This window comes from Mesoplodon bidens, assembly GCF_964165515.1.
Source record: "Mesoplodon bidens genome assembly, chromosome: 16".
Lineage (NCBI taxonomy): Eukaryota > Metazoa > Chordata > Mammalia > Artiodactyla > Ziphiidae > Mesoplodon > Mesoplodon bidens.
In genome coordinates, this window is record NC_138173.1 from 3,383,319 (window position 1) to 3,398,307 (window position 14,989).

The window sequence follows — 14,989 nt, forward strand, 5'->3', positions numbered from 1 at the left end:
TTGAAAAACAAATGGACAAACCTGCATCACTAAAAAAGCTTGTTTCTTTAAACCATTTCAAATAAATAACTCATATGAATTGAAACCGTACAGCCAAGTTGAATACTTTGCTGATTGCTCTATTTAATTATTGCTAACAAATCCGGAACAGGCTGCTTTCCAGTCTCCTGTGCTTCTGTGAGGGCGCACAGCCCACGAGTGGGCGCCTTTTATCCTGCCGTCTCTCCTGCGCACCTTACCTAAGCCCGTTTATAAACACAAAGCCAGTGAAGGTGGTATGGGGCTTGGGGTACAAGTGTGCAATAAAAGTCAAACTGGACCACAGCGCAGCCCCTAGACAAGGATTTCCTTCATTCTTGCTTGTCTTCTTCTTTAAACCCAGCAAGATATGTGATTTGAGAATAGCATTTCTATTTAAATTCTATTGGAAAATAAATTAATAAACACACTTGTAAAAATATGGCAGACTTCAAAATGCAATTAAAAGATAAAAAACTCTTTGATTAGAAATAAATAAAATATAAAAATGTCACGTTTATTTTACATATACTGTACAAAAAAAAAAAACCCCAAAAGAGTGCAATGAAGAAATAAAAGAAAAGCATATGAAAATAAATAAGATCTAATATTTGACTGCATTGCTTTTCATCCAAAGAGTCTATCATAGTTTTTCTTTCCTTTTCACGTTAGCTGGGGGGAGGGGGGGGAATTAGTGCAATGTTGCAATTATAGATGCAGTAGGGCGCCTGCCTGCCTTAGCAGCCGGGGGCCCTCCAGATGCGTACACGCGGCTGCTGGTGGTGAGTCCGCGGCCCGTGGCGCTGTGCTCCTACACGTGGATGTCCCTCACCGCCTGCTTGATGCTCTCCAGCAGAGCCTTGCATTCTGGGGAGTAGTCCCGCTCCAGATTGCTGTACATGTCTGTGAGCGTGTTGACGTACGCTTCAAAATTCTGCTCACTGATGGGCCCCTGAAGGAGGACAAAACACATGGCATCAGTCACGCGAGCCAGGCTGCTGGGAAAAGGGGAGCAAGTCCACGGGGGGTACGTGACTCTGGCACCAGGGAGGGACGCAGGGAGGCAGGCGGCTGCTCGGTCTTCACTCAGTTAATGGGGTGAGTGCGACTGCCCGTATTTTGGGGTCAGTTTGGAGCCCCACCAGGTGGAGGTCTCGCTGCTGGGCTGGGCCCTTCCCAGCTGCACCCTCCTCCCGAGAGGGCCTCTCGGCGTCCCTCACATGCACGTGCTCAGCATGGAGACCTCGTCTGCAGAAGGTGGGTGTGGGCCAGGCAGGAGGAGGGCTTTGCTCATCCAGAAGCTTCCTCTGACGGCCCTGGGCCGGGGTTTCAGGGCTGTGAGGCTAGACAAGGTGTCACCAGCCGTCTGGTGGGAACTGTCCTCTTTCATCGTCGGACTCCTTTGTCCATTTCCCCCTTGAGGGTCAGAGCTAGGCTTTTCCCCTCTCTCTGTCTTTCCAGGTGGAATATGGGCTTCACAGAGTCCGGTCTGTTCACCTCCTGCTCTTTGCTTGCGTGTGGCCACCTCCTGTCCCTAACGTGGTGGCTCAAACAGAGCAGCCCCTCGCAACGTGGAAACTGCACGAGTGGAAGGAACGCGCGGCCGGGGGAACTGCCGCTCCGCCACTTCTCGGGCCTGCATTTCCCAGCTTTTTGGAAACGCGCCTCACTTACTGCACAAGAGGCCTGGAAGAAGGGACTTGTAAAAGGTCTCGGTGCAAAGGAATAAAGGGCGTTACTGTGATCGCTGCTGCTGAAGAGCTCGGCTTTCTCAACGGGAAGCTGATTTCACTGCGCCCAGCCAAGCACTCACTCCACCAGCCGCCTGACACTGCTTTCCGTTCCCGTGTCATTTCTGCCTTTGCCGTGTCACGAGTTTCTAGCTGGACGAGGACCCAGATGGCAGAGTGATAAAGGCCACCTCGCTTGTGCTGGCTTTGGAACCTCCATCAAATTACATAAGGCTCAGAGCCTCCATTCCCTCCCCCATAAGATGGGAGACCAGTGCTCGAAATAAACTGAACATTTAGTGGGACCTGCCCCCAAATCACTGCGAGAATGCCTTGTATATAACTATACAAAGTACAACTTATCTTGCACGGTAACAGTGATTTTTATGGCGCCACTGAAGAAAAAAATATTACAGAATACAAATTTGAAGTATGAGTTAGAGAAATGTTAAGAAATAATATAACAAAAAAAAGAAATAATATAACAATAATATTCAATAATTACCTTAAGACTGGCCATAAAGTAATCATTTATTTTCCTTTGGGTTCTTTTTTATTACATGATTGATTTTTAAAAAAAATATTGGTTTTTTTTTTTTTTCTTATTGTCAGGAGACATATTTGGAATTGGTGAAGATGAGGGCTCCATGCTGGGAAGTTGGACAAATTGAGAGATTTCTTGCTTTCAGGAAAACCAATCCTATTTCTTTATTAAATTGCTGCTTTTTCAAACCCTTCTGTATATAAAATTTGCAGCTTTAGAAAACTTGTTCTAAACATGCCTGTACTGAGGAAATGAAAAGCATTCAACAATGCAGCCCTCTTCCAAATGTTTATTATATTTATGAAAATGTAAAGGAAACCAATTTTCTATGAATTTTAAATAGTTGCAATGCCTCAAGCATATGTTTAGGTTTTGGAAATAGGATGCCTTGCTCACTCTTGTGCTTTTTATTCTATACGAGGAGTACTTAAGTATGTTCTTCATACTTAGGTAAAGACGCAGACATAGAGAATGGACTTGAGGACACGGGGAGGGGGAAGGGTAAGCTGGGACGAAGTGAGAGAGTGGCATGGACATATATACACTACCAAATGTAAAATAGTTAGCTAGTGGGAAGCAGCCGCATAGCACAGGGAGATCAGCTCGGTGCTTTGTGACCACCTAGAGGGGTGGGATAGGGAGGATGGGAGGGAGACGCAAGAGGGCAGGGATACGGGGATATATGTATACATATAACTGATTCACTTTGTTATACAGCAGAAACTAACACACCATTGTAAAGCCATTATACTCCAATAAAGATGTTAAAAAAAAAAAAAAGAAAGCATGGGTCTCAGACTGTGTAAGGCACGTTAGCAAGCTTTCCATTTGGAAACAAATTTTGAGAGCGGGAACTTTGGCCTCCAATTTTCATTTACATTCTAAATCTAGTTTCAAATAAACCCCCATCATCTGTGAATGCCTCCTGTGGTATCAGAAGCCCTTGGTCGTGACATAGGGTAACCGTAAATATCCATCACGTTCCCAGGGATGAAGTGTGGGCGGCTTGGACTTTCCGCCCCAGCCCCGGGTGACGGCTCGCCAGCAAGGGGAGCCCTGGGACGGGGCCGCGCGGCCTGAGACTCACCATCTGTGGGAGCTGGATGTCAGCGAGGCTGGAAATGAGGGCTTGGCTCAGGCCCGCCAGGTCCTTCAGGAGACTCTCGTTGCTTTGCTCTATCAGCTTGTTTTCCTCCTCTATCGTCTTTAAGTTGCTCTCCATAGACGTGATCTGAAAGGGAAGGCCCTTGGGAACGTGGGAAGCAGGGTCTGGAAGGGCCGGGCCTCAGCAGAGTGCAGTGCTGATCGGGCATGGCCACCTGTCCTCACAAAGCAGCAGCCCTGCCCGCCCCGCCCCCCCCCACCTTCGCCCTGAGGGCCGGAACCACAGTCCCAAGTGCGGCTCTTCAGCCTAGATTCTCCCACGGCTGCACATCCACACCCCACGTGGCTGTAAGGTGGGCTGCAAGGGCAAACCTTCGCTGTTTCCCCAAACCTGCTCCCTGCACAGCCCCCTCCTTCCCAGCTGATGGCCACTCGCTTGCTGTCCAGGCCTGGGAGGCGTCCCTGATGGCGCTTTCTCTCGCACTTCACGTCCACTGGGCTCCCCTGTCAGAGGGCCCAGGATGGAGACGGTGCCCACCTGCACTGCTGCTCCCCAGGTGCAGCCGCCGTGGTGACTGTGACCCCTTCTCAGGGGCGGCCCTGCGCCCGGCTGGGCACCACCCAATCTCTTGCTGACCCGTCTTCACCCCACCTACCCACGCGGGTCTCTTCAAATGTCAGGCAGATCGTAGGTCAAATATGATCGTGTTAATAACCCTTGGCTTTAAACCCCGTAATGGGTCTGCGTTCATTCAGAATAAAAGCCAACATCTTAAAAAGGGCCTGGGAAGTCCTGTGTGTCCCCAGGGACTCACCTCCTATAACCCCCAGGTCCCTGACCTGTAGCCACACTCACTCTGCTATTTCTCAAAACGCTGGGCCTTCTCCAGGGTTAGGGGTTTGGCATTGGCTGCTTCTCCTGTTGGAAACACCCCTGCCCCTTCCTGTCTGGCTAATGCCTCAGCTCCTCGAGCCTTGCCAAGTGTTTCCTTCCTCCTGTGGCTGAGCCCCGCCTCCCCTCTGTATCGAACCCTGTAATTTATCGCTTCTGATTTTTTGTTGTTGTTTATCTCCCCTTCTAGACTGTAAGCTCCATGAGGGCAAAGGCCTTTGCTTTCTTCACTAATGGTTCTCAAGACAAGTTCTCATGATTGCGAAAACCACACATGACGCTCTCTTTGTAGCTTGGATTGCTATTAATGGAAGATTATGACACGGGTCACGCAGAAACCTGCTTTTCAGATGGACTAAAAGCTTCTGTGTTAGGCCCCTGTGAGTGAAGACTTCTGGGAGTGAGCAACCTCAGTGGCCCAAACCCCACGTTTCAGGAAAGGAGAAAAGGGAGAAAGACACTTCAGCTTAACTTTGTCTCATTCTTTTCCCTCTGATTTATTGCAATAGAGTTATTATGAGTGTTTGTAAAAATCCTGGACTGTGGAGTTCCCTGGTGGTCCAGTGGTTAGGACTCGGTGCTCTCCTTGCTGGGGCCCAAGTTCAATCTCTGGTCGGGGAGTTAAGATCCCGTGTGCCTTGGGGCATGGCCAAAAAACAAACAAACAATAAAAGACAAAAAACAAATCCTGGACTGAACTTATAATTTCCTTGAGGGTAAATTTAATCAGGGGCTGGGGCAGACCCAGGAGAATGCAGAACTGAGAAATTGCTTGAATTTTCAATAAAGAATGTCAGGAAAATCTGGGAAAAGATCCATTTCTATCAAACACTGACCCATTCAGAGGTGTTCTTGAAAAGTTAAATTTAAAAAGTTGCATTGTTTTACTTGAGTTTCCAATAAAACTAAGGCCCCCATATCTTCTCATGACAGTTTTTCTAAAGCACCACATACTCTAGAGGCTCTGTGATTATAGGACGATCGTCTTACTTGCTGATAAAGCCTTTGGTGCACCCAGGGCAAAAATGAGAGCAGTTTGGCCTACAGCTGCCAAAGCAGTGATCGCCCAGGGTGATCCATGTATTCAAGCCTTCACAAGGATTGTGTACAGGAGACACACTCTGTGTGTTCACTGCAAAGGATCCATATGTTTTTTGTTTTTCTTAAAATTTATTTTATTTTATTTATTTATTTTTGGCTGCGTTGGGTCTTCGTTGCTGCGTGCGGGCTTTCTCTAGTTGCGGCGAGCGGGGGCTACTCTTCGTTGCGGTGCGCGGGCTTCTCTTGTTGTGGAGCACGAGCTCTAGGCACACGGGCTCAGTAGTTGTGGCACGTGGCCTCAGGAGTTGTGGCGCACAGGCTCAGTAGTTGTGGCACACAGGCTTAGTTGCTCCAAGGCATGTGGGATCTTCCCGGACCAGGGCTTGAACCCGTGTCCCCTGCATTGGCAGGTGGACTCTCAACCACTGCACCACCAGGGAAGTCCGAGAAGTTTGTTTTTTATCACAGGGTTTAATAGCTCAATGTGTTCCCTCCCTTTAGGATCATGATTGACCTAAAGATAACTCACTGCTCTCCCTCCTGCTCCTTTCCTCCATCCCTTCCCCACTCCTTCCTTCCCTCCTTCCTCCCTTCCCTCTTCCTTTTTTTTTTTTTTACCTGCGTCTGGAGTTTCATCATATCTGCTTCAATTTTAAGGTTGGACTCATTGAGTTCCTTTATTTCTTCATCCAAATGCCTAATTTCTTCATCACTCTCTATACCTGTAAAAAGTCAGACTCTTTTAGTTCAAACAGAAAATAAGAGACTGAGACAAACCTGAGCCCTTTTACACTGAATTTGTGGTTTTCTAAGTGAAAATGAGACTTTAATTTGAAACGTTGAATTTTTACCCATATCCAAGATTCTAAAAAAGTGGGTTCAAAGAGTTGCAGGATTTACTTCCTTAGTAAGAAATGTCCCAGCGTTTAATGTAGGTCTGCTGTGCTCTGGGTCTGCTGCTGGACAGGTTCACAAGTAACTTCTCCTTTGAACTTGGCTGGACCCTGTGGGGCAGGTGTCATCACCCTTCCTTCCCCCCACAAAGGCCAGAGCTTCACGGAGGCTAAAGGAGGCCACGGTGACCCCCGATGGGGCCGCATCACCTGCCCCGGGGCCAAAGGAAGGGGCAAAGCCTGCCTGAGTTCCAAAGCCCGGGCATTCTCTCTCGCACGATGCTGCCAGGACAGGAAGACTTGGATTGTGCTGATTAACGACCAAACGTATGGGGTCTTATGAGCCATTATTAGAGGCAGAGGGGGTCCTGACAGGGGGGCTCGAGCCCAGGGACACACAGCTTGGCTTCCCCCTGGACCAGGATCAGAAGCAAATGCCGTCCGGGGAGAGTGTGGCTTTGGAGTTTGAATGCTGCCTGGCTCCTGTTCCTGAACTTGGGTCACTTACTTCACATCCTTTGCTTCAGTAAAATGTTGTGAGAATTAACGCAGTAAAACATAAAGTGCTGAACATACAACAGGTTCTCAATGCACGGGAGTTATTTTCCCATCATTCTTTTATAGAAGGAATATGAATACATTTTAAAGATTTTAAAAAGCTGGGAATAGGAGCTCATATTCAGGATGCCAGAAGCAGGATTTAAGGTCATTTCAGCAGTCCAGAATGATGACTCTAAACCAAGAGATGACAATTCAGCGGGATACACGTGAACGCCAGCATTTAGACTTAATGAGACCAACGCACGGGAGCAGAGCTGACGATCTGTGCGAAACAGCTCTAGGCTCTGGTACTTTCCTGGGTCGCTGCTCGGGAACACAGATCATCACCTACTGAACATGGACCTCATGCTCCACGGCCCAGCAACGCCGTTCCTAGGCACACACCTGAGACAAACCTACAACAGCAGGATGTGTAAGGTGCATGTGGTATATTCTTCACGGAAGCACAACCTGGAAACAAGCCACTCTTTTTAAGCATCACACACAGATTTAAAAGATGGAGTGATGCTTTCAGAGAAATGAAGTCACAACAGGTCACAGTCCCTGGCTTGGTTCTACCCATGTGCTAAAGACGCCATCAGATAAAATCCCCAAAGCAAAGTAATTGTTTTGCCTTTGTTTCCCAGATGCGTCAGGACGATCTTCGAAGGAGACAACACACGCCTGAGATAATTGCTGGTGAGAACTCAAGAAAAGTACTCAAGAATCAGAGGGACACAGGAAGAGCCAATATAGACCTCAGCTCAGCCACTGTGTATATTAACTGTGGTCGGGGGTTGACACTAGGAAGGCATGTAGAGAAATAGAGATGCTAAATTAAACCATGTGGATTCTCCATAAAAATACCATTCTGAGGGTAGAGCAGAATTTAAGGATTCAAACATAGGTGCCCCAAACTTGAAATTTGATAGAGGGCTTATACCAGGAGCGCACACACACACACACACACACACACACACACACACACACGTGCAGGCTCATACAAAAAACTATCATTTTCAGGACTGAAGCACAAAAGTTCAGCCAGTGTACCCTAACTCATCAAAAGTCTCATTGCTTGACTTTCTCTGCTGGAGATCCTTATTAAAAAGTAAGGGAAAAAACCCAAGAGATTGTTTTTTAGAGAAAGTTATAGTTTAGTTCAAATTTGAGGAAAGCTTCCTTCTTGCCTAGTCAAATAGCACTTCCTGCATGGAGGATGGTTCGGACACAGGACCCGCCGGAGACCCGGGTCCAGACCTTGGGGGTGGCTGCCCCGCCCTGCCCTCTTACCTCCAGATGCTTTGACCTTGATGGTCATTAGTTCTTCAGAGACCTTGCCCTTCTTGATGGCTTGTGCATTGAGAGGACATCCAGATAAGCTGTGAAAAGAGAAATTATACCGATGTGTGAAACACATATTATTTCTTACAAAAATTAAAATTTTGTACTCACTACTTACTCTTTACATCTTTACCTGCCTGCTCATTACATTACAATCTGCAGTCTCTGTGCAGAAAGTAACGGTATCTATTAAAACAAAAGCAAAAGGCCCTCAAATAATGTAAAGTGTTTTGTGTTTTTCTCTCAAATCAAAATACAAATAGCTACTGTTGATAATTATCATTTAATTCATTTTGTTAAAATGTTACTATTTTGCATTCATGTAAGGGCCTTTTTTTAGTAGTGGTTACTTTATTCACTGTAAATGTAAAACTGTATGTATATATTTTGCATAAGATTTGTTCCAGATCAGTCAAAAATGCCATGAATGATAAATCTAGTTCTTCCTGTCTTCATACACACTGTCATCTGATCTTTACAGAATGACTCAAATTGATACAAGCCCAAAATAATATCCCTCCCCCCCGCTTCGTGGCAAATCCAGTTTGGGTAGGGGAAAGTTTCGAATTTATTCTTTAACTTTTAAAACATCATTTTTCATTAAAACATCTCTACCTGAAAGGAACAGAAAAGGCAGGGTTGTAGGTGTATTTAAGCACCCTCACTGCCCAGGCAGTGCGTTGCTCGGCAGGCTCTTTATACGCTTTTCCTGAAGAGCCACACTCTTCAGACCTGCTTCCTTCCCACAATGTCATCTGTTTTGTTTAAATTACCCCAAAATGATAATGACAACACTGAACAATACTTGTTTCCTGTAGTACATGATGAGATGATTTTGTTGCTCTATGCAGCCATTTATTCTTTTGTCATTTGGTTATATTTTTGGAGATACCACTTTTAAATAAAATTAAAAATTATAATTAGCCATTGAAAATATTTTTTCCCAGAGAAATTTGGTTACAATTCATGCATGAAACAATCATTTGCCATCCAAAGATTGGAACACTTGGCAGAGTGAAAGGAGACTATTTCTGAAGCAAAGCCCTTAATAAATGTTTGCAGCATGAATATTTTTCTTAAGAATTTAAAATTGTTCTATATTAAGATTATCTGAAATAAAACAATAATATATATGTAATATTACATATAAAAGGAAGGCTCTGTGGTTTGCCAAGATTTGATAAATTATGAAATATTTTACACAGGAAAATAAAATAATGGAAAAGCACAAACTGAACTTTGAACCTGACTTTTCTATTCTGGAAGCTGCTCACTAAAAATAGTGGCCTTTAGAAGCTACATTATCTTCTTTTTTTTTTCCTGGAAAGTTTGTACAAGTCTGTCTTGTTTTCTGTCACATACTGTGTTCCGACAAATTGTCACAAACAGGAGTAATGTTTGGCTGGTAAACTGGATTTTAAAAGTCACCTGTGGGAGGTTGGTAGCAGGATGGATGTTAATACCTCCCAAGAACTTCTGTCTCTCCCGTCAAGGGTCTGCACTGTTTAGACAACACTGGGTGAGCGTCCAGGGGGGACAGCCGTGTGGAATGCTAGTGAAATTCCACAACCATGTGCGTTAGAACCAAGTACAGTTAAGTGACGGGAGGGAGGCTTTGGTCTAAAAAATGCCACTGGATGTTTTGTACCTCCCAACGGGGTTATATCTTCCAGGATATAAAACAAATCCTAAATTTAAGAAAACTTGGGCAAGAAAATATTTTTAATGTCCCTTTTCCTTTTGAGGATGCCACATCCTCCACAAGGCTCAGTCTTGCCACTCAGGAAAACAGGGAGGTTGGCTGGGCGTCGCCTTTGGGGTTCAGGCTCCGTATTGTAAGACAGGAGAAACATGCTTTATACAGCTTGGACCAAATTCACAATTCTATGAAGTCAGGGAAAGGCAAGGTTTTTTTTTTAAGATTTTTAAAAAATTGTTTTTTAAAATTTATTTATTTTTAAAATTTATTCATTTATATGTATATTTTTGGCTATACTGGGTCTTTGTTGCTGTGTGCGGGCGTTCTCTAGTTGCGGTGAGCGGGGGCTACTCTTCCTTGCGGTGCGCGGGCTTCTCATTGTGGTGGCTTCTCTTGTTGCGGAGCACGGGCTCTAGGCACGCGGGCTTCAGTAGTTGTGGCTCACGGGCTCAGTAGTTGTGGCTCGTGGGCTCTAGAGCACAGGCTCAGTAGTTGTGGTGCACGGGCTCAGTAGTTGTGGCTCGCAGGCTCTAGAGCGCAGGCTCGGTAGTTGTGGCGCACAGGTTTTGTTGCTTCGCGGCATGTGGGATCTTCCCGGACCAGGGCTCAAACCCATGTCCCCTGCATTGGCAGGTGGAGTCTTAACCACTGCGCCACCAGGGAAGCCCCAGGGGAAGGCAATTTAAAACTATATCTTCATATGCCCTGTTACAGTAAAACGGCAGGTGACAAATCTGTGTGGTGGGCATCATAGTTTATAATATGTTAGTAAACCTCAATAAAATTACAGTTATGGTGTGGCACTAAATGAGTTCTATTAGTTACAGGAATTCTGGTTTTAAAGCTGCAAACATCCATAATTATGTGTATTTAATATAATATCATTTGTCTTCTCATTTGCTATTCTTTCAAAGTGGAAGTCTGTAACATGAAGTCTTAAAGAAAGCTTTTAAAGTAATTAGTATGTAAACAAAATGCTGATGTAATGCACAGGTAATTGTTCTCAGTCATCCTCTAAGGTATGTTTTGTAATTATTCCCATTTTGCTGAATCTTAAATGGGAAAAGTTATAGAACTTGCTTTAGAGGACAGCTGAGGAAAGTCTGCATGAGTGCCTGGTGGTCGGGAGGATCCAGGAAACACCAGGGATGGGCTGGTACCCAGCTCGGGAGAGGGGCTCTGGGGTCCCGATGCTGTGAGTTGTGCAGGAGGGGGGCAATCCCTGAACTCCCCTGTGCTCTGATTCTTCCGTCAACTGAGGGTCACCGCGGTCCCTGTAGCTTACAGGGTTTGTAAGGGTTTAAAGGGATAAGCCACGTGAGGAACTTAGAAGAGGCTGTCTGCTAGGACAGAGCAGCCTGGAATAGCAGTTGGCCTTTGGCAGTGACGGGAAAGAGAACAGAACAAGTCAGGACGTCAGGGTTGAGAACAGGACAGGTAAAGGTGTACCGTAGGTCAGTCCATGTGATTCCAGCACGTCATTCCTACTTTAATGAACTACTGCATAGCTACACATATATTAATATAATTGTACAAAAGGGAAAGGAAATAGTCTGTGCTGAACACCTACTATGTACCAGGCAATAAGCCAGGCATTTTATTATCTTATTTGTTTAAATCCTACACATAGTAAAGAAAAGCATTCCACCTCAAAGAGAATACCCAGGTTAAATTTGGGCTCTTAAATCCTTTGAGTAGCAAGAGAGAAAAACAGTGAAATCTCAATTATTCATTTGTCTAAATTCTTAACTGTTTTTCTTCTCCTAGAAAATAATATCTCTGCATTAATACTGCAGCCTATATTTTTGAACTCATAATTTCCTTTTCTTATTATGAAGTAAATAGTATGTACACAGATACATACAACGTGTATTTGCAGTTGAAAGAATACCCTTGAGGGGCATACATTGAATTTACCTTCAAACACAGAACGCACTTTGAAGCTTCACCTGCCCCACAGCAATAGCTGTCTCCTGTCCCGCAGAGACAGCCATTAACTCCAACTGCAGATGAAAAATTACCTAGTTTTTTAAAACGTGATTTTGCTCCATGTTTTTTCACTTTGTGGGACTGAATCACACCACACGTATCCCTCAGCACTCCGTCCCACTCAACACCTGCTCCAAATCCTCCCGCGGTGCCTTTGCATCCACACGGATCCGAGGCCCTGCAGGTGGAACCACTCCTGTGCCCTGCGCTGCAGGGGCCAAGGTGGCAGGCAGGCGGTCCCCAACCTTGAGCCGGGAAGGCGACCTCCTGGCACACGGCCGTCTCCATCTCAGGGTGCAGGAGAACCTCTGGGACTGAGCCTGGACGTCTGGTGGCTGGACACCAGGGCACCCTCACCAGCTCCCTTACTTCTAAGGCATCAGCTTCCTGACATGGTTCTACCAATTCCTCTTCCACTTACAGCTCTGAGGGTCCCTGCAGCTCTATATCCTCACCAGGCCTGGCGTCACCATGTAAAACCACTCCAGGATTTTTCAAGAGAAATCTGTTGTTCTAACTGAGGGATGCACTCGCCACAGTCCAGCATTACTATTTCATTATCGATGTCAACATGGACATGACAGGGTCCGTGGTGAGAAAGCACAGCTCCTGTGCAGCTACGAGGCTCGCTTGATGTGTGACTGTCCTTCCTGGACAGGAAGCGATGGTACAGACCCAGAAGAAAACAACGTGCACTATTTTGAATGCGATCAGGCATCTGAGAACCATCAAAAAATAAACCACCTAAAGAGATCAGGTTTCCTCCATAAGCAGGTGGGGCTCTTGGAAAACTTCATTTCCTGACACCGTCGATGTGCACCTCGAAAACGGAACCAGCTTTGCTCTGTTGGCATCCTGCCCATAAGCAGAGCGTCAGGACTCACAAAGCTTTGTTAGATCTTAAATCTGCATGGTGCACCACAGCCCCACGACCAGAGGTGTGTGCAGTGAACCTTCCAGCTCCGCTCCTTATGTTGTTTTTTGGCCATGCCGCTTGGCTTGTGGGATCTTAGTTCCCTGACCAGGGATCGAAACTGCACCCCTGGCAGTGAAAGCGTGGAGTCCTAACCACTGGACCGCCAGGGAATTCTGCGAGCTCCTCTCCTTGATGTAGAATGTGGACAAAAGCCTGGGTTAAGATCAGTGCTCCTGACAAAGAGCCTGGTTGAAGTACATGCCACTCAGTGAGGAAGGAACTGAGTCCCTGTGAAGCTAGAAAGGGTTTTTTCTAAATCTCTCTCGTCCTCTGGGTACTTGGTAATCGCTGTGTCCTTTTCTTTCTGGCCGCTGGGGATGACTCACAGCTTCCCAGCTGCAAAACAACTACCATTTGGTCTGAAATGGAGCCAGTTCACGAGCGGAAGGGCGTGACATAAACACGTAAAGTGAAAGTTTACGATCATACAACGGAAGTGAGTAGCTATCACCACTTAGAACTCAAGTGAACCACTGACAGAACCATTAAAAAAAAGCAGCACAAGCAATAGTTTAGAATAAAAAAAACACAAGCACAGTTTCAAAAGCAGTTGAAAATCGTGCAGTGAATTTCAGAAATAGAGAAAATAACATTTTCCATCCTTCAAACTGGTCAAATATCTATCTGGCAAGGCTCATTACTTGGACATCTAAGGTGCTGTGATTAATGACCTTGAGGGGGTCTCTCCCCTCCCCCAGACAATCCAGGTGACAAACAATCACAGGAACCACACATTAAGAAGCAAAGCTGCGCTTCCCTGGTGGTGCAGTGGTTGAGAGTCCGCCTGCCAATGCAGGGGACATGGGTTCGTGCCCTGATCCGGGAGGATCCCACATGCCGTGCGGAGCGGCTGGGCCTGTGAGCCATGGCCGCTGAACCTGCGCGTCTGGAGCTTGTGCTCCGCAATGGGAGAGGCCACAGCAGTGGGAGGTCCGTGTACCGCAAAAAAAAAAAAAAAAAAAAAAAAAGCAGCAAAGCTTACCTCCTGTGGGTGACAAACACGTTGTTCACGTGGCCCAGCCCATTGCAGCCTGGCAGCGGGCAGTGGGGAAGTTCCTGTTTGTTCAGCTTCCAGGAGAGGGGGGCCCCGTTGAGAGGGTTCTCCTTCTGTCTCTTGGCGGCCAGGGGACAGCCAGAAGCCGTGCGGTGGGATGTGTATTTACCTGATATGTGACCTTGGCCGTCACACCCGATCACAGGGCATCTGGAGAGACACAGCACAGTCGTTAGCAGCTGGGAGAGACGAGATAAGCCAGGTGAAGCACTGAGGCGAGCGAACGAGGAGGTGGTGGTGAGAGCAGACCACACAGGGGCCAAGTGGGGAAAGGACAGCGTCTACCAGGTGCCTTCCAACCGGGGGGACAGCAGTAGCGCAGTAATGATGGTCCTCGGGCTCCCGGCTAAGCAGCGGTCATGCATTATCCCACGTGAGCCTCACTGCTCACCTGGTGGGCAGAGGCGCTGTTACCCCATTTTAGAGGGGCGGCGAACGACTTCTATAGCTCAGGGGACTTGCCACCAGTTTAGAAGGAGTGGAGTCAAGTGTGTGGCCACACTTCTCAGCTCCAGAAACAACCAGGGAAGCCCTTTGTTATGGGTTACGTTGTCTCCAAACAAAGACCGAGGGTCTAACGTGTCAACTGGCTCCCGCTCATCACAGAGTCCACGGCTCAGAGAACGGGAGTTCTGATTTCCAAATGTCTAAATACTGCACGTTGTCGAGCAAGCCTCTGTACATTTCTGCACCTGTATCTGCATCTGTCACCCAAGACCTGAAGCATGTTTCTCAGAGGAGGGAATTCGCTTTAGATAAAATTGCGCCTTAAGTTTTAGGGGAGCCCGCAGCCGTGTGTGTCATACTAGGGCAAGTCCACGAGGCTGCTTTCGTTTAAAAGCTCTGGGCAAGGACGAAGTCCTGCTTTCCTTTGCACCATCAGAGACCCGTGTGAGCACCGCTGGGGAGTGCGAGGTGTTCTGCAGCCTCCGAGCACCCATACTGCTCCCAGGGCGTCGTGATGGACAAGACACGCAGTTGCCTCCCAACCGAAGTCCCCCAGTTTGTCCCACAAAGGGCCTCTGCCCTGACGCCGCGGCCTCAGCCGTCACACTTACTTGAGTTCAGGGTCTTCTTTTTCTTCCTTCGTAGGGGTCACCTTGACACCACCTTTCCTGGCACGAGGGCAGCCGGACAGGCTGAAATACGGACCCAACAAACAACA

At 46.8% G+C, this 14,989-nt stretch overlaps 1 protein-coding gene across 1 annotated transcript in view; it reads right to left on the reverse strand.

Moving 5' to 3' along the window:
* Positions 1-829: 829 nt before the first annotated feature.
* Positions 830-14,989, reverse strand: part of ST18 (ST18 C2H2C-type zinc finger transcription factor) — a gene marked incomplete at its 3' end in the record, with an annotated part of 104,833 nt that continues 90,673 nt past the window's right edge. The window contains exons 16-21 of the mRNA XM_081258791.1: positions 14,883-14,963; positions 13,753-13,974; positions 8,056-8,144; positions 5,948-6,051; positions 3,380-3,523; positions 830-970 (exon numbers count right to left, since the gene is read on the reverse strand). Of these exons, the coding sequence (XP_081114917.1) occupies positions 830-970; positions 3,380-3,523; positions 5,948-6,051; positions 8,056-8,144; positions 13,753-13,974; positions 14,883-14,963 (781 nt within the window). The remainder of the gene's footprint in view (positions 971-3,379; positions 3,524-5,947; positions 6,052-8,055; positions 8,145-13,752; positions 13,975-14,882; positions 14,964-14,989) is intronic.